At 48.4% G+C, this 19,004-nt stretch overlaps 1 protein-coding gene across 1 annotated transcript in view; it reads right to left on the bottom strand.

Annotated features, from left to right (window-relative positions):
- Positions 1 to 9,317, bottom strand: part of RFX8 (regulatory factor X8) — a 51,209-nt gene extending 41,892 nt beyond the window's left edge. The window contains exons 1-2 of the mRNA XM_043917723.1: positions 9,255 to 9,317; positions 4,283 to 4,406 (exon numbers count right to left, since the gene is read on the bottom strand). Of these exons, the coding sequence (XP_043773658.1) occupies positions 4,283 to 4,354 (72 nt within the window). The 5' untranslated portion in view covers positions 4,355 to 4,406; positions 9,255 to 9,317. The remainder of the gene's footprint in view (positions 1 to 4,282; positions 4,407 to 9,254) is intronic.
- Positions 9,318 to 19,004: the final 9,687 nt, after the last annotated feature.

The following is a 19,004-nucleotide window of genomic DNA, read 5'->3' as shown; positions in this document are numbered from 1 at the left end:
ACCCCCAGGCACACACCCAAGAGAACAGCTCCACGTGTAAAGTAGCAGACACATGTGAATGTTCACAACAGCAAAACTGGAACCAACCCAAATGCTCATCAATAGGAGAGCGAACGAGTCAACTGAAATATTACACAGCCATCAAATGAATGCAGAGGAGTCTTGATGTAAGAGTAAGTGGAACAAGTCCCCAAGGATGATACATAACATGATCTTCCTTCTAAAAAAAGTTCAAGCCACAAAAATTAAAACTGGGCTTTTTAAAAGAAATGCAATCTATAAAAAGTCAGATAGAGAACGCCAAAGATTTTATGATCTTGCTTATACGTGGAATCTAAAAAACAGTGACAAAACAAAAGCAAAACTGAAAACAAACAAACAAAAAAACTCACTGATCACAGAGAACAGACTGGTTGTTGCCAGAGGTCACAGGAGGGGTAGGGCATGGGTTAGGATCAAAAGTTTAAAAAAAAAGAAATGATATAAATGTACTAAGCTTCTTTTTTAAAAGGCAAGAAAGGGACTTCCCTGGTGGTCCAGGTTAAGACTCCACGCTGCCCATGCAGGGCCACGGGTTCCATCCCTGGTTGGAAAACTAAGCTCCCACATGTTGCACAATGCAGCCAAAAAAATTAAAAAAAAAAAATTAAGGCAAGATAATGATGAAGGGGTTCCCAGGAGCTGGGGAAGTCAGGGAGAGGGATTTCTGGCCACATGGTTCCTACAGGGTGGTGAATTCACAGATGCTTATCATGTTGTTTAAAAGAACAGAAGAACCACAGAGAATCAGGCCGTGAGTGGATGGAAGGTGAGGGCATGTCAGGAGCCAGTTCCACTCTGTCCACTGAGGAACACTGAGAAAGGCGGCAGACAGGAAGGGAAGAAAGACAGGAAACCGGAGGGAAGCTGGACTGACACCTCTGTGGCCCAGGAGCAGGCTCCTCATCCTAAGGTCATTTCAGCACCAGCTAGGGGGCTCCTGTGGGGGTCTGATCCTGCAGGCTGTGAGCTGCCCCAAGGCCTGCAAGGAGCCAGGCAGCCTTCCATCTGCCTGTGCTCTGCTTGCCAAGCACGGATCCTGGGGGAGGACTGTTTGCCCAGGGGAAGAGTCACTTCCTTGTAACGGACACATAGGAACACGCTGCCCCCTCACAGCTGAGTCCCAGGCCTGCCTCTGCCCCAAGAGGGCATTCTGTTCTCATATAAAGCTCCCAGCTGGAGGTGACTTTGAAGGGCTTGTCATTGGATATGGAGTTGGACCAGTGACCTCCAAGGTCTTTTGGAAGTACAAGGATAATTTTGAGGGAATAACAGGTGGAAAGAGGTCTGAATGAAGTCAACTGAATGAAGTCCATAATGAAGTCAACTGCCCAAGCGTTGTAGTAGGCTGTGGGAACCTTGCCCTTGGTCATTTGTGGTTTGTTCTTTGACTTCTAATGCTACCTGCCTTGGCTGATGGCTGTCACAAGACCAAGCATTAAAGATGCCGACTGTTTCCTCCCACCCACCCATCCTTCCTGCAGGCCTCTCTTGCCTGCAGATTAAGAGTCGGGCCCTGGGGCAGAAGGTCAAGTAAAGCATCTTGGGAAGCAAGCACCATACAAGCAGCCATCATGGGAAATCGTGACACCGGGGGAGGAAGCTGACTTCTGGGATGGGGCCTGGAGCAGGTCTGGAAGGAGAAGCGGCATCATTGTGGTTTACAGACACCCCAGAGGGAGAGAGGAGATGCCTGGTGACTTAGAATCTAGTCTAGGTTGTCTGAGAGGGGACCCACCAGCCACATGTGGCCACTGAGCACTTGAAATGGGCTGATCTGATTGATGGGCTGTACATGGGAAGGGTCCATAAGGTCAAGGCTATGGTCTTCCCAGTAGTCATGTGCGGTTGTGAGAGCTGGACGGTAAAGAAGGCAGAACACCGAAGAATTAACACCTTTGAACTGTGGTGCTGGAGGAGACTCCTGGAAGTACCCTAGAGAGCAAAGAGATCAAACCAGCCAATCTTCAGGGAGATGGACTCTGAATACTCACTGGAAGGACTGACACTGAAGCTGAAGCTCCAGTATTTTGGTCATCTGATGCGAACAGACGACTCACTGGAAAAGTCCCTGATGCTGGGAGAGATTGAGGGCAGAAGAAGAGGGCGTCAGAGGATGAGATGGCTGGACGGCATACTGATGCAATGAGCATGAACTTGGGCAAATTACGGGAGATGGTGAGGGACAGGGAGGCCTGGTGTGCTGCAGTCCACGGGGTTGCAAAGAGTCGGACATGACTAGGTGACTGAACAACAACAACGTGTAAAATAACGCATCTGATTTTTGAGATCGAGCATGAAGAATGGACAAAACAACTCAGGGAGTTTTAAATACTGATTCCATCTTGAAACAATAGTATTTTGAATATTTGGGATGAAATTTAAAATTTATAAAATTAATTTCACCTTAAAAACTTTTAAAAGGAGGATCTAGAATATTTAAAAATTATATATCTGGCTCCTATTACATTTCTATTGGGCAGCACTAGATTCCATGAGGTCTGGTCAAACTTCTTGCAATTGGATTAAATGAGATATCCCTCTAAAAAAATTCTCCTTTTGAGACCTTTGGTGGTCCAGTGGTTAAGAATCCACCTTCCAATGCAGGGGATGAAGGTTCAATCCCTGCTCAGGAACTAAGATCCCACATGCCATAGGGCAATGAATCCCAAGTGCTGCAATCAGAGAAGCCCACATGCCACCATGAGGACCCAGTGCAGCCAAAATAAAATTTAAAAAATGATAATAATCAAAATTCTCCTCTTAACTTGTTTTGAGTGGATTCTGTCTATTCTTGAAAGCCAGATTGAAAGTAAATGTGATGCAATGTGAAAGTTATTATTGTTATTTTAATAACAATTAAGCTCTGTGATTCTATTAATTCTTTCCATCAGCAAATCCTACTGGCTGTCTTCCAAATACACCCAGGATTTGACCCCTACACCCCTGGGCTTCTCCCTCCTCCCAGAGTTGAGCCTCTGATCCTCTCTCCCTGGTCTCTGCCCTCCAACCACTGCAGCCTCCTTGCTGTGTCAGCCCCCTCCTGCCTCGCGTCTTTCACATTGGCTCTGCCTGCTCTGCTCTTTGCTCATATAGCGTCATACTCACTGCTTCACCTTCTGGAAGTCTGGACTCAAATGTTACTTCTTGCCTCCCCTCAAATTACAGGCCTTCCCCTAACACACACCCCCGTATACACACGCACACAGACACACACACGGACCCTTTACTCCTTCTACTCTACTTAGCATTCACACAATCTAATAGACGGTATATTCTATATCCTTTATCTGTCTCCATCAACTATAATATATTGATAATAAACGCAGGACTTCCCCAGCGGTCTAGTGGTTAAGAATCTGCCTGCCAAGGTAGGGGACATGGGTTTGACCCTTGGTCCGTCCGGGAAGATTCCACATGCCACAGACCAACTAAACCCATGTGCCACAATGACTGACCTGCGCTCTAGAGGCCGTGCTCTGCAACAAGAGAAGCCACTGCATTGAGAAACCCGAGCATCACAAGCAGAGAGTAACCCTGGTTGCTGCAAGTACAGAATGCCCACATGCAAACAAAATAAATACATAAATAGAGTAAACTTAAATTAAAAAATAATAAGTGCAGTGAAGGCAGGAACGTCTCTCTGTTCTCTGTTAACCGCTGTACCCTCGGCATCTAAAACAGTGCTTGCCGTAGCAGTTGCTCAGTGAATATTTGTTGGATGTAGAGGGTCTCAGATGGGCCATCCTTGCGCTAACGTTAGATGCGTACTGTGTGGTCTGAACAAAGCCCCTGATAGAGCTCTTCACCTCCAGAGGAAACCTTTGGGAACCCAAGAGTTCTCTAGATATGAGCAAATTGTGGGAAGGATCAGCTGTTTGACCTCACAAGGCAGCTCTTAGCGCTTGTGGGGTCCTGAGCTGTGGCATGTCCGCGCAGCGAACAGTGACCCGGCAAGCCTGGCTGGGCGCTGGGGGTGTCTGGGGCTGCCAGAGCTGTATTCTCTCTGGTGAATGTAACCCAACCCCTTCCGTTTCCTGGCTCCTCACTATGAAGTGTGGACAAAGGATGGGACGGCTTTGGGAAGGTGTGAGGAAGTAGGCTAACCATCTGGCTGGTTTCCAGGGTGAAGCCGGTTATATCCACTTAGACCCAAATAAATCCCAGCATTTCCTCATCGATTATTAATAACTTGCATACTTTTTCACTCAGTGGACACTGTATTTTTATCTTCACAACATACCTTCCCAAACATGGCTGGGTTGACTTGGTTCTGAGCATTCTGCCCACAGGTCTCCACATATATCTCATACATGAGGCAGCGAGGCACACTGTATCCTTCGCAGATGCAGAAATTGTCAACCAACCTGGGGGTGGGGTGGGGAGTAAGAGCAGGAAGAGGAGGTTGGCATCAGTGTTTCTAGAGCGGGACGCTTTGATAAGGGTCAGAGACAAGGGTGGATCTAACTAAATGAAATATGCTTATTGAATGAATGCAATGGCTCATCTGTCAGTATCTGCAATGTACCCTTTTGTGCTTAGCCCAGAGTTAAGTATCAATATGTTGATTGTGATTTTGGACTTCCCACATGGTGCAGTATTGTTGCTTTTATATCTTTTTTCTGTGCAGGCATATTAAAAAGAAGCCCAAATTATTGCGTTCAGCAGACACTGCTTCATGTAACTTTACAAAGGTGGCAGCCAAGATCTCTGTAACTATGATATAGAGGTTTATTTACTCACCAGGACACAAAACAAGGCCACTCCCCCTCCCCCATAGAGTCAACACCTCTGGGGGTGACAGCTGGAGCCCATGTGGCTTCCCAGTGCCCATGTGCCTGTGACCTGGGACATGTGTGCACAGCCCTCCCCTCCCCTCTTTCTCTGAAACCGTTGTTTACATAACTTTTAAACCCAAGTGACTTAGGGCAGCCACTATATTTTGATTCATTTTTAAAAATTAATTTGTATTGAAGTGTAGTTGATTTACAGTTACATAAGTTTCTGTTGTACAGCAAAGTGAACTGGCCATGAAGTGTTAGTTGCGACCCATGGACTGTGGCCCACCAGGCTCTTCTGTCCCTGGGGTTTTCCAGGCAAGAACACTGGAGTGGGTAGCCATTTCCTTCTCCAGGGGATCTTCCTGACCTAGGGATCGAAACTAGATGGCTCAGAGGCTAAAGAACTAGCTATACATATACCTATATCCCTTCTTTCTTGGATTTCTTTCCCATTTAGGTCATCACAGACCCCTGAATAGAGTTCCCTCTGCTATACAGTAGGTTCTCATTAGCTATCGATTTTATACATAGTATCAGTAATGTATATGGGTCAATTCCAATCTCCCAATTCATCCCACTGACCTTCCCTCCTTGGCGAAGCCAGCACAGTTCTTAAAACACAGAAGCATTTTTTAGCAGGGAATTTACCAACAATGTGAGTTTCCTTTGTAGCTTAGTTGGTAAAGAATCTGCCTGCAGTGCAGGAGAACTGGGTTCGATCCCTGGGTCGGGAAGATCCCCTGGAGAAGGAAATGGCAACCCACTCCAGTCTCCTTGCCTGGAAAAATCCCATGGACAGAGGAGCCTGGTGGGTGGCAGTTCATGGGGTCGCAAAGAGTCAGGCATGACTGAGCAACTAACACTTTACCAACAATGCATCTCCTTTCTTACTGATGACCTATGGCTTATTTTCTGGGATGAGGCACACTGAGGCCTAAACTGACTTTCCTTGCAAGCTAAAGGCCACAGTTGTTAATCCCATCTGCTTCGTGGAAGGAGGAAAAGTCAACATATGGGGATGGAGGGGAGCTTTGACCCTGTCTTGATTTCCTTAGGTAACAAATCACCATAGGCCAGGTGGCTTTAAGCAACAGAAATATATGCTGTCACAGTTGGGGAAGCTGAAAGCCCAGAAACCAGGTGTCAGCTGAGTCGGTTCCTCCTGAGGCTTTGAGGAGCATGTGCTCTGTCCTTCCCTCCTCACTGCTGCAGACGCCAGGAACCCTTGGCCTTCCTTGGCTTGTGGATGCTCCCCTCCGTGCCCCCAAGTCCAGTGAGATCTCCTCTTAACTGGCTACATCTGCAAAGACCATCTTCTAACATCCTCCAGGACACCAGGCTGGCTCTGTTACAAATGGAGGGGTTCTGTTTTGTTTGCTTTTTAACTGTTCATTGTTAAAAATTCTGATAAAATATATATAACATAAAGCGTATTTTAAACTGCAGGGTTCAGTGCCATTAAGTATCTTCTCATTACTGTGAAATTGTTGATGCCTTGTTGTACATCACCATCCATCCAGAGAATTCTGGCTGTCTCACAAAACTAAAACTCTGTACCAGCCAGAAACACTCTCCATTCCCTCCCCTTGCCCGTGTGTGCGTGTGCATACTAAGTCACTTCAGTCATGTCTGACTCTTTGGGACCCCTACGGACTGTTGCCCATCAGGCTACACTGTCTATGGGATTCTCCAGGCAAGCTGGAATGGGTTGCTGTGCCCTCCTTCAGGGGACCTTCTTGATCCAGGGATCGAATTCTCATCTCTCCAAGTTTCTTGCATTGGCAGGCAGGTTCTTTACAGCTAGCACTTCCTGGGAAGCCCCCCAGCCCCTGCCAACCACCATTTTTCTTTTTGTCTCAACGAATTTGACTCCTCTCGGTGCCTCATATACGTGAAATCATACAGTGTTTATCCTTTTGGGACTGGCTTATTTCATTTAGCATAATGTCTTCAAGGTTCATCCATGTTGCTGTCTGTGTCAGAATTTCCTTCCTTTCTATATCTGAAAAACAGTGCATTGTTATGTACAGACCACATTTTGTTTATCCATCCATCCATTGATGGGACACTTGGGTTACATCCATCTCTGACTATTGTGCATAATGCTGCCATGAACATGGGGGTACAAATATCTGTTCTAATCCTTGCTTTCAAGGGGAATTGCTGGATAACACAGTGGTTCTCTTTTCAATGTTTTGAGGAATCGCTATAATTTTCCATAGTGGCTGCACCAATTTACATTCCACCGACAGTGCACAAGGGTTCTAATTTCTTCACGCCATCCAACCATCTCATCCTCTGTCATCCCCTTCTCTTTCTGCCCTCAATCCTTCCCAGCATCAGGGTCTTTTGCAGTGAGTCGGCTCTTTGCATCAGGTGGTCAAAGTATGGGAGCTTCAGCATCAGTCCTTCCACTGAATATTCAGGGTTGATTTTCTTTAGGATTGACTGGTTGGATCTCCTTCCAGTCCAAGGGACTCTCAAGAGTCTTCTCTAGCACCTCATAGACTGGATGCCTAAAGAGCAGTCCTCCTGGGAAAATTCTGCCCCTCCTCACCTCCTGCCCTCCCAAGCTTGAAGAGCACAACCCCCTGGGATCCCAGGCCTGCAGGGGAAGAACTGGTGACATAGGACTTGAACACCATCCTGCTTTTAGGGCACCAGCTTTGTGGGCATCCTGCATCCCACCAGTTTACAAATGACCTGAGGAGAAGGTCCAGGTATTTTTTTGAATCTCTAATCATTCTTTCTAGTCTCTAGACTTTTTCCAGTCCTAGAAAGTCTAGTTGACTAAAGGGTGACCTGAAAATTGACAACGGCCTCCTCAGAGCCCTTTTTTGTGAGGAGGTTGCTGATATGATGAGGGGTCTGAGTAAGTGTGAAAGAAGCAGAGTCCTGTGGTGTAACACTTTGAAAATACTGTGTGTACTGTGGTTATTGTTTTCAATATTTTTAAATTATTTTAAAACATTAAAAAATATTTACTCTCTTGATTTTCTTTCTTATGCCAGAGAAAAGACATCAAGAATCTCCTTTTGGAGAAAAGGGGTGACCAATTAAGACTTTTTGGGTTCCAATCACAAACACACTGTTCATTTTTCTATCTCACCCACTGAAACTTTTCAGAAAGTCCTTCTTGAGAAATACGCCTTAAAACTTAAAAAGAGAAGTAATCAGCTGTCTACTCATTGTTCACCTTCTAAAGGGAAGGTTTTAGGGCTGGTTTCAATTATTTTATTACTTAGGAAGAGCTACAAACCCCCGAGTTCATCAGTCCCAAGGGTTTGCGGTGCTTTTCTTCAGGTTTCTTCTTCCTCTATTTAAATAGCCAGAAGTGAACCTCACAAGCAAATGTGGAGCGCATTGTCAGTGCTAAAAAAACAGCTTTGCCTTAAATTAGAGAACTTCCCAGGCGGAATGGCACATTCAGAAAACATACTTCCTCTCCTGGCCTAGCAGGGTGCTCTCCATGTACAGGAAGCCCAGACCCACCAACAAGCCCCTCCAGGGCGGGCTGGATTACTTCCTGCAGGGACCAACGAGGGGAGCGCCCAGGTGGGAGACCCCCATGGCCCATGGTGTGCCTGTGTGTGACAGAGGCCAACAAGGGAGCCCCCAGGTGGGAAAACCAAATGACCGATAGTGTGTGTGTGTGTAGTCCCATCCCACCAGCAGTAAGTGGGAAAACCACATGGCCCATCGTGTGTGTGTGTCTGACAGAGACCAACAAGGGAGCCCCCAGGTGGGAAAACCACAAGGCCCATCGTGTGTGTGTGTGTGTGTGTGTGTGTGTGTGTGTGCCCCCAGGTGGGAAAACCACAAGGCCCATCGTGTGTGTGTGTGTGTGTGTGTGTGTGCCCCCAGGTGGGAAAACCACAAGGCCCATCGTGTGTGTGTGTGTGTGTGTGTGCCCCCAGGTGGGAAAACCACAAGGCCCATCGTGTGTGTGTGTGTGTGTGTGTGTGCCCCCAGGTGGGAAAACCACAAGGCCCATCGTGTGTGTGTGTGTGTGTGTGTGTGTGTGCCCCCAGGTGGGAAAACCACAAGGCCCATCGTGTGTGTGTGTGTGTGTGTGTGTGTGTGTGTGCCCCCAGGTGGGAAAACCACAAGGCCCATCGTGTGTGTGTGTGTGTGTGTGTGTGTGTGTGTGCCCCCAGGTGGGAAAACCACAAGGCCCATCGTGTGTGTGTGTGTGTGTGTGTGTGTGTGTGTCTAGACCCATCCCGCCAGCGTTAGAAAGCGCTGCGCTGGGCCTTCCTGCGTGTGAACGGCTGTCCTTTCCAGCCTTTTATCTGCCCCAGGCGCAGGCAGTGGCCCCCGGCACTTGGCCGGAGGTCCCGGGGCAGCAGCGGAGGGAGCTGAGCCCCCTTTCCTCGCCCGGCTCTCCCCTCCCATCCGCCGGCCGCCCCCGCCCCCCGCCGCCGGGCCACTCACCACTGGATGATGCCGCTGTGTAGGCCCCGGCCGCCCGCGCCGCCCACCGGGGAGGCCGGTACGCCCTCGGCCATGGCTAGACCCGCCCGCGGCTCCGAGGAGGCGTCCGCAGCGGCACCGTCGGGCCGCCGCCGCTCCTTGGTGTTTACTTTAGAGCCGGCCGCGCGGGGGTCGGGAAGAGGCGCGCGGGGGCGCGGGGGCAGCGAGGGGCTGGGGACCTCGGGGGTCCGCAGGGCGCGCGTGGAGGTCGGGGCAGGGGCGGGGGACCTCGGGGGCGGGGCGCGCATGGGGGGCGCGTGGTTGGAGGAGGGCTGGAGAGCGCGGGGTGGGGGGTTGCTGCGGGCCGTGGGGGGACTCGTAGGGAGCTGGGCTGGAGGCCTGCGGGGGTCTGGGGACCCCCGGGCCAGTGGTGGCGTTGGGCCACGCCCCGCGCCTGCTGGGAAGGTTTGAGGGGCGGTGTTCTCGCCTCTCCCAGGATCCAAAGACGGTAGAACAGAAATACACTTGGCGCTCTCCCGCTTCCAACCAATCAGACAAAACCCAGTGCACGCAAGTCAGGTCAGGGCATCTGATGAACGGTGCTCCTCAACCTTGACTGCGCTTTGGAGTTACTTCCGCACGTTTCAAAGATGCAGCCTCCCAAGGGTCTGGGGTTTGAGGGGAAGGCCTGCTCAAGTCCGCTTTTATAAGCTCCTCAGAGGTTAGTGATGCTAACCTGCGACCTGGGGTGAGAACCTCTGGTGCTGGGAATTGGAGGGAGGGGAGGTGGGGGTGACTCCAACTGGAGCCTAATGAGACCCCCTGCCCTAGACGAGCCCCTGGACCTGCAGCCCTGCCTTGGCGGTCCTTCCCTCAAGAACTATTTAATTACTGCCTTTCGGTGAAACCAGTTGTTTGCTCTCTCCTAACCCCGCTTCTCTACCTGGCATGTGTGTTTAAGTATTAAGCAGCCCATAAATGTAGGGCATGTGGCAGGGACACAGGCCCAGTCAGGCCACTGTTACTTGGGCAACTGACAGTTCCAAAGTCCCAGGAAGGACTTCTTTGTCTAGATTAAAAACACATTGGACAGCTGAATGATAAGAACAGTCATGTCTGACTCTTTGTGACCTCCATGGACTGTAGCCCACCAGGTTCCTCTGTCCATGGGATTCTCCAGGCAAGAAAACTGCAGTTAGTTGCCATTCCCTTCTGCAGGGAATATTCCTGACCCAGGGATCAAACCCAAGTCTCTTGCATTGCAGGCAGACTCTTTACCTTCTGGGAAGTGAAGCCATAAGAACAATAGAATAGCCCGGTTAAAAAATGAGCAAAGAATTTTGTTCTCCCAAAGAAGATATCCAGATGGCCAATAAGCACAAGATGTTCAACATCATTAGTCATTAGGGAAATGCAAATCAAAACCCATGCTGATTTACCATGCCATACTCATTGAGACCGCTATTATTTTTTTTAAAAAGAGTAAAGATAAAGAGTATATATTAAATATAAACAATTGTATCAGTTCAGTCACTGAGTTGTGCCATCCCATGGACTGCAGCATGCCAGGCTTCCCTGTTCATCACCAAAGAATTATATATAAAGTATATAAACACTGGGGCTGGGGAAGAGAGATGGAGAGTTGTGTAGTGGATACAAAGTTTCAGTTTGTGATGATGAAAAAGTTCTGGAGATTAATAGTGGCAATAGTTGCATCACAAGTAAAAGTACTTAATGCCACTGAATTGTACACTTTAAAATGGTTAAATGGTAAATTTTATGTTCTATGTGTATTTTCCAGTAGTAGTGTATGGGTGTGAGAGTTGGACTATAAAGAAAGTTGAGCACCGAAGAATTGATGCTTTTGAACTGTGGTGTTGGAGAAAACTCTTGAGAGTCCCTTGGACTGCAAGGAGGTCCAACCAGTCCATCCTAAAGGAGATCAGTCCTGGGTGTTCATTGGAAGAACTGATGTTGAAGCTGAATGTGAAGAGCTGACTCATTGGAAAAGACCCTGAGGCTGGGAAAGATTGAGGGCAGGAGGAGAAGGGGACGACAGAGGATGAGATGGTTGGATGGCATCACCGACTTGATGGACATGAGCGAGAGTTGGTGATGGACAGGGAGGCCTGGAGTGCTGCAGTCCAAGGGGTCACAAAGAGTCAGACACGACTGAGTGACTGAACTGAACTGATGTGTATTCTACCAAAATTTCTAAAAATGTCAAAAACAGATCAAAACAAGAAACCAGGCGCCAGCAATAACAGCACATGTACATTTGACAACCATTTCTGGAAGCAGAGCAAAGACTCAGTCCACAGAGAGTGCCTTCCATGTGACAGCACTGTGATGCAGTTGTCAGGGGGACCCCATCATCAGGGGGTCAGGGGAAGGTTCCAGGGCAGTCCAGGAGGGACTGGAGGATGTGGAGGCATCACAGGATGTTCATTGCAGAGCCTGAGCCTTGAGTTTTGACCAGGTCAGTGGAGCCGACCGGATGATACCCACTCTCCTTTGCTGAGCTATGCCAGGGATCACCCTGGTTCTGAAACTTGGGGAGGTTTTTTGGGAGGAAGGTAATAGTAGGATGGGCGGACATGTGGGAAGAATTTGAAATTAAGTGATGGGGCTGCTGTCTGCCCTATTTCTCTTCTCAGCTGAAGGTCCTTTTTTAAGGACTGGCTGCTTTGAAACAGGAAACAGCTGACCCCACGTCGTGCGTGCACGCTGAGTCCTTTCAGTCACATCCGACTCTTTGGGACCCCGTGGACTGTAGCCCACCAGGCTCCTCTGTCCATGGAATTCTCTAGGCAAGAACACTGGAGTGGGTTGCTGTTCCCTTCTCCAGGAGATCTTCCTCACCCAGGGATTGAACCTGGGTCTCCTGCATTGACTGGAAGGCTCTTCACCACTCTACCACCTGGAAAGCCTGACCCCACGTCAGCCCCTCTCAAGACAGGAACTGAGGAGAACAGTGTCTGTAGAGGCCCCTTCATGGAGCAAGCATGGGAGGCCAGCCGTGTGGGCGAGGAACATGTTGGGGCAGGTTTCAGGCGGTGCCAGGAAGCACCGCTGATGGAGAAAGCGGAAAGGCAGAGGTGAGGGAGGACCCGCAGGAGAGAGGAAGCCACAAGGTAAAATGACATGGCCCGCTCCTCCAAGGTAACTTGAGGGCAGCCCTTCTTCTCTGGTTGTCTTGAGAAGAGGTAGCACCCACTTGGGTGGGGGCCCTGTGAGGCCCCCATGGGCTTTGCTTTGGCCTGAGTGCTCAGATCCTGGGTCCCCCGCGGTGGGCATCCTTTTTGGTGGCTGGTGAGAGCTGAGAGCATGTCCGCCTCCATCCTGTAGTAGCTCTCTGCCACCCAAGAAGCTCCCCAAGATGCCCACCCATTTCCACAGAGATTGGAAATAACCAAGAAATGAGCTCACTGTTATTCAAGGCCAACTTGTGATCCTACTGTGTCATTGCTGATTATGTAACACTGGCATATTTACTGAGCCCCGGCAAGCACCAGGCACTGAGACAGGCCCTGGAATTACAGTAGGATACTAGGATTCTCTGGTTGACTGTTGGTCTCTCTGCTGTTTACCGCATCAAATATGAGATGCTGCAAAGTGCACACATTACCTCGTTTTACTCCCAGTTATTGAGATCTGGTGGTGAGAGAACGTTACTAATGAGGCCCTTGGGTCAATTTCACACCCTCCACCCAAAGGACCGGTTAATTTCACCCACCGCAGGTAACAGCTGGTGTCCCTAGTTCAACCAGTCCCTTACAGATGAAGCATTTGCATAGATACATGTTAGTGCTCAGGTTTTTTCACGGTTCCTGCCTTCCTTATGTGCTGGATGTGGAAAGGACACTTAGCTCTGTACATGATCCTTCCACTCCAGCGTAATTACGGCTTTCATTTGAGTTGACCATATAGCCACATAGACTGCTAAACAGAATTAGGTATAAAATCCATTTTCTTTTCAAAGAATGTGGCCTTGCAAGGGACATAACAAAATTTTTCATGAGGCAGTCAGACCTAGTTATAGGCTCTCTTGCACCTGAAAAGTCCAACCTCTCTCTAATTCAGGTTCAGCATCTGCCCTCAAAATGTCCCCTGCCATCACAAGGGAAAGGAAACCTTAAAGCTTATATCCACAGAATTCCAACTCCTGATGCCACATTCTGTGCACACAAAGCTCTTTCTCCCCTCTGCCAGAGAATGTATCTCTTTTAGCCAAACAGCGATATCTTTTGCCTACTTCAGTCTAATTGGTTTCCAGATGATCCAGTTAGTCTCATTTCACCTTTTAAAAGGGCAACAGCTGTGCCTTTTCCTTGCACAAAACCTTCTCTGATCCGGGGTGTTAATTTCATTCTGCTGCTGCTGCTGCTAATTCGCTTCAGTCATGTCTGACTCTGTGCGACCCCATAGACGGCAGCCCACCAGGCTCCCCGTCCCTGGGATTCTCCAGGTAAGAACACCCGAGTGGGTTGCCATTTCCTTCTCCGTAATTTCATTCAATCCTCACAATTATTCACTTTCTGTGGATGTACCAGGTATCTCTGGGCAATAGATGTAGTGTTAAATACTGCTAATGAGTCGGATGCACTCGGTCAAGAATGTAGAATGTATTTGGCATCTGCACGGACAGAGCATTATAAACAGACAGCTGGATGTTCTGTTTTTGCCTGGAAGGGGGCTTTGTTAATCATTTATTTCTTTGTTTTTGGCTGTGCTGGGTCTTCACTGCTGCGTGGGCTTTCTCTGGTTGCAGCGAGCGAGGCTACTCTCTAGTTGCCGTGTCCGGGCTTCTGGGTGTGGTTTCTTCCCTTTTTGCAGAGCACGGGCTCTTGGGCGCGAGGGCTTCAGCAGCTGCAGAGTTCAATGGTTGCGGCTGCCGGGCTCTAGGGCACAGGCTCAGTAGCTGTGGTTCCTGGGCTCAGCTGTTCCAGGCCATGTAGAATCTTCCCAGATCAGGGATGGAACCTGTGTCTCCTGCATTGGCAGGCGGATTCTTTACCACCAAGCCACCAGGGAAGCCCCTGGAAGGGACCTTTTAAGATCACTGGGCCCTAAAGCCATACGCCATGGTGACTTTCAAACTGTGCTGGAGCAAGACAATCTCATTGGAGAGATTCCAGATCACTACCGTATGTTGAAATTTTCCTTGGTCTGGATTCACCTTCTGAGTGTGTGGCTCAAGCTCTAGTTGAAATTGCTGGGGGCATGACAGTCCCAGGCATGTGGGTGATGGGCAGCTCCAGGTTCACACCAAGTACGTCTCTGCCATTTCCTGATCTGAAGCCCATGATCTGGAGCCTCGCAGGGGCATGCCATTTCTGCATAGCTTGTTTTCCACTAACCCGTGGTCTCCCTTCCTCTCGGTTCACAGAGGTCACGTGAAAGGTGGGCCACGTGCAGTGTGATCAACAGTATTATCTGCCGGGAACTCTCAGACTGTGTGGAAAGAGAAGGAATGGCCTTCATTCCTCACTGACTGCTTGTAAAGTGTAATTTGTAGAGTAACACATTTGAACTCTTTTGTTACATTCAAAGGGGGATTTTTCTGGAAGCCTGATAGAACACAAAGCAAAAACAAAAGGAAAAGTGGTTTCCTTGTGCGCAAAGGAACATAGGAATTAAAGAAGTCATCTTTTTAGATGTCACATAACCTCAAAAGGCACTTGTTCAAATCATGATTGTGTGCAAAACATAAATTATACCTTGCCTCATTTAATAATTTCCCAAGAGAATGGACAAAAGCATATTAAGCAATTACCATGCTTGTGCAGCCATGTCCAATTCTTTGTGACCTGGTGGACTGTAGCCTGTCAGGGATTTCTGTCCAAGGGATTTCCCAGGCAAGAATATTGGAGTGGGTTGCCATTTCCTCCTCCAGGGGATCTTCCTGACTCAGGGATCAGACCTGAGTCTCCTGCATTTCAGGTGGACTCTTTATTGCTTGAGCCACTGGGGATGGCCCAGCAATTACTTTATACTTCCATAAATACTCTTTTCTTTTTAAGTTTTCATGAGTGTGGAGGAATTATTTTCTAAGCAGTTTTAAAATGGTAGCATGAGCTGACTTTCTGGTATGATAAGCCTTCGTCTCGCTTCATAGTTCATATTATTCTTTGGTAAAAGAGTATGCTCTGACAGCTGTTTGTTCCCTGCTGTCTGCATGGAATTATCTCATGATGCTCACCATGAAATAACTTTCACTGAAGCATCCCCAAAGTCATTGTTTGCCACATCTCTCTGAAAGCAACTGAAGGACAGTAGAAGCCTTTCAGTTGGTTGTGTGACCCCCTCCTGCTAATTAGCAAACAGAATTCCCCAGCTGGGAGAGGCGAGAAGCCTGCTTTATCAGACGGAGCTCGGCTCAGTGCTCTGTGATGGGCTAGAGAGGTGGGATGGGGTGGCTGTGGGAGGGAGGGAGGGTCAAGAGGGAGGGGATATATGTACACATATAGCTGTATATAGGGGCTTCCCTGCTGATTCAGATGGTAAAGAATCCACCTGCCAATGCAGGAGACCTGGGATCTATCCCTGGGTCAGGAAGATCCCCTGGAGAAGGGAATGGCAACCCACTCTATTGTTCTTGCCTGGAGAATCCCATGGACAGAGGAGCTTGACGGGCTACAGTCCATGGGGTTGCAAAGAGTTGTACAGAACTGAGCAACTAACACTCTCACTTTCGTAGCTGTGTCTTGGTATACATATAGCTGATGCATACAGCAGAAACGAACACAACGTTGTAGAGTGATTATACTCCAAATAAATAATTAATTTATAATTACAAAATAAATCTAAAAACAGAGGCTTGTCTTATAAAGAGCATCTGCCTGGATGCTTTGTTTCCAGACCAAAGTACTCATCCAAATAGGTGCCTAAAGATTGTTAAAGTCTGTTTGATGAAAAGAAGCATGTCTCCACTTGGGTTAAAAATTGCTCACATTAAGACCCCAAAGAGGGGACTTCTTTGGTGGTACAGTGGTTAGGACTCTGTGCTTATCCTTTCAGGGAGCTAAGATCACAAAAGCAGCACAGTGCAGCCAAAAAAAAAAAAAAAAAAAACCCATAGAGCAAATCCAAGATGCAAACAGTTTGTCAAGATCGTCATTCTCAAATATCATTTTCATGTGCCATCACTGTGCCGGAAGCCTAGAAGCTTATATAACCCCTCCTATCCATGTTTACATGCCCTTGAGCAGTCAAGGGAGATCCATCTCCCACCCGGACCACTTAGCTTGGCCACACTTCTTAGGACCTTGCCCAGGAGGTAGATGAGCTGAGGGAAGCTCTCTGCAGTGAGGGGCCACAGATACAGGTGGGGAGAGCTGGAGAGGGCTGATGCCTGAGAACTTTCTATTCCCCAGGTGGCTCAGCTGTCCCTCCTGAAGCTGAGTTCTGCAGGATTCCTCTGTGTTTTCCAGCAAACTGCCTTTGCACTTGAGCTAGTTAAAGAAGTTAAAGATCATCCTTATGATGAGTGGATGCGGTTTTAATACTTGTATCTTCTCAGGGAGGATTCTGGGAGAAGCAGGTTGCTCCCACCCCACGCTGGAGGAGACCACTTTGAAGTGTTCTTGGTGGTCATGGCTTAGCATAGGGATGGCTAGGTTTGAGCCATTGCTCAGTGAATAATTATGAAGCACGTGCATAAGATATGCATGCTCGGGGGTGCAGAGGCCTCAGTAAGAACACACTATGATGACACCTGACCTGGTGGTACCCACAGTCATCACGGTCACTAACCTGGCCTAGGAATGAAAACAGGGCTACCCCCAAATATTCTGTACAGTAGAACACATCAGGCAGTGGTTGATAGGGATCTCATCAGAAAGGTCATGTAACTCAGGGTCCCAGGGTGGGTCTCTTGGCATGGAGCCACCTTGGGGGAGGCACATCCAGACCTCCTTGGTCCTCAGAGCCCTTGGGAGGGAGAGAGGGCAAGTCTCCAGGGAGGGTGACCGAGGTTCAGCCATGCCCAGCCTCAGACACTGGCCTTCCTTCCGCCAGAGGACAAGGCCATGGCCTCTGAGTCCCAGCAGCCAGAGAAGAGGGCAAGACGTGCCAGGGGCCCACGTGGGTGGGTTTGCTGGGGACAGTGCAGTTCATGCCTGAGGCCCTTGGGCTGTCTCTGTCATGCTCCAGAGTGGCCTGGCCTGAACCATGAGTAATGGGGTCTTCCACACCGACCCCATGTGGCCTCGGGCCATCCTGGGGAAAGGCAGAGGAGGGAAAAGAAACTGAGAGAGATCCTGTTTACCTAAGGAGACCGGGAGTGAGCTCAGAGGGCTGAATGAATCATTACACGGGGCTAACTCTAGAGGATCGGACTAAAATTTAGTTTCCCCCCAAGCCGGTACCCCACACATGCAAGAGAACATGACACCGCTTAGGGTCCTATTCACCAGGCTGTAGGTCCACTTGAATTGATAGTACTGTTCGCCTCATTCTACAGGGAGGGAAACAAGGCTTGTAGAACCATGTCCAAAGTCACACGGCTGCAGAGGGCCACGGGCTTGACCACTCCTGGGGGAGGTCTAAGAGGCACTTTCCTTTATTCGGAAATAGGGCACTTGCTACCAGTGAGTGTAGCTGGGAGGTTAAGAGAAGGTGGGTGAAGCTTTTAGCATGGTGCCTGGCACATAGTAAGTGCTCGGTAAACTTGTGACTGTTACCTATGTCCAGATGCCTTTGGAAAGAAATTGTTAACATGATTTCAGTTATTTCATATATATACTGTTGTTATTGTTCAGTTGTTAAGTTGCATCTGACGCTTTGCGACCCCATAGGCTGCAGCACACCGGGCTTCCCTGTCCTTCACCATATCCTGAAGTTTGCTCAGACTCATGTTTATTGAGTCGGTGATGCCATCCAACCATCTCACCCTCTGTTTCTCCCTTCTCCTGCCTTTAGTCTTTCCCAACATCAGGGACTTTTCCAGTGAGTTGGCTGTTTGATCAGGTGGCCAAAGTTTTGGAACTTCAGCTTCAGCATCAGTCTTTCCAATGAATATGCAGTGTTGATTTCCTTTAGGACTGGCTGGTTTGATCTCCTTGCAGTCTAATGAACTCTCAAGAGCCTTCTCCAGCACCACAATATGAAAGCATCATTTCTTCGGTGCTCAGCCTTCTTTATGGTCCAACTCTCACATCTGTACATGACTATACACACACACACACACGCTGTATTCTAGGGGATGATCCATAAAAGACATTGATATATGCACAAAGTAGTTTCAGGCCTGCCTTAAAAACTTTCTTCAACATGTCAGATACTCAAATGAGGTATGTTATTAACAGTATAATTAGCACTAGTGTTTTATCAATGTGGCATTATGAGGACTCTGCCAAAAAAAAAAAAAGTTCTCCTTTTGAAACTCCCAAATCCTATCTTGATGATTCATGGGTGTGAGTGCTAAGTTGTATCCGACTCTTTGCGGCCCTATGGACTATAGCCCATTAGTCTCCTCTGTCCATGGGGATTCTCCAGGCAAGAATTATGGAGTGGGTTGTCCTGCCCTCCTCTAGGGGATTTTCCTGACTCAGGGATTGAACCTGCATCTCTTATGTCTCCTGCATTAGCAGGTGGGTTCTTTACCACTCACGCCACCTGATATTACTGTATTATTGAGAGGTCCTGTGGGAAATAAGTTTGTTTCACTTCATTTGACTTCTTGTTTCTGAGTTTCATTGTCTGCAGAGCCCCACCCCTCCCCCATTTTTGGCTTGTTTCTGCATGACATTGATTACACAAAGGGTCCTG

The sequence above is a fragment of the Cervus elaphus genome, chromosome 11 (assembly GCF_910594005.1).
Source record: "Cervus elaphus chromosome 11, mCerEla1.1, whole genome shotgun sequence".
In the NCBI taxonomy this organism is placed as follows: Eukaryota; Metazoa; Chordata; class Mammalia; order Artiodactyla; family Cervidae; genus Cervus; species Cervus elaphus.
The sequence above is the reverse complement of the archived record's forward strand: the minus strand, read 5'-3'. Positions and strand labels throughout refer to the sequence as shown.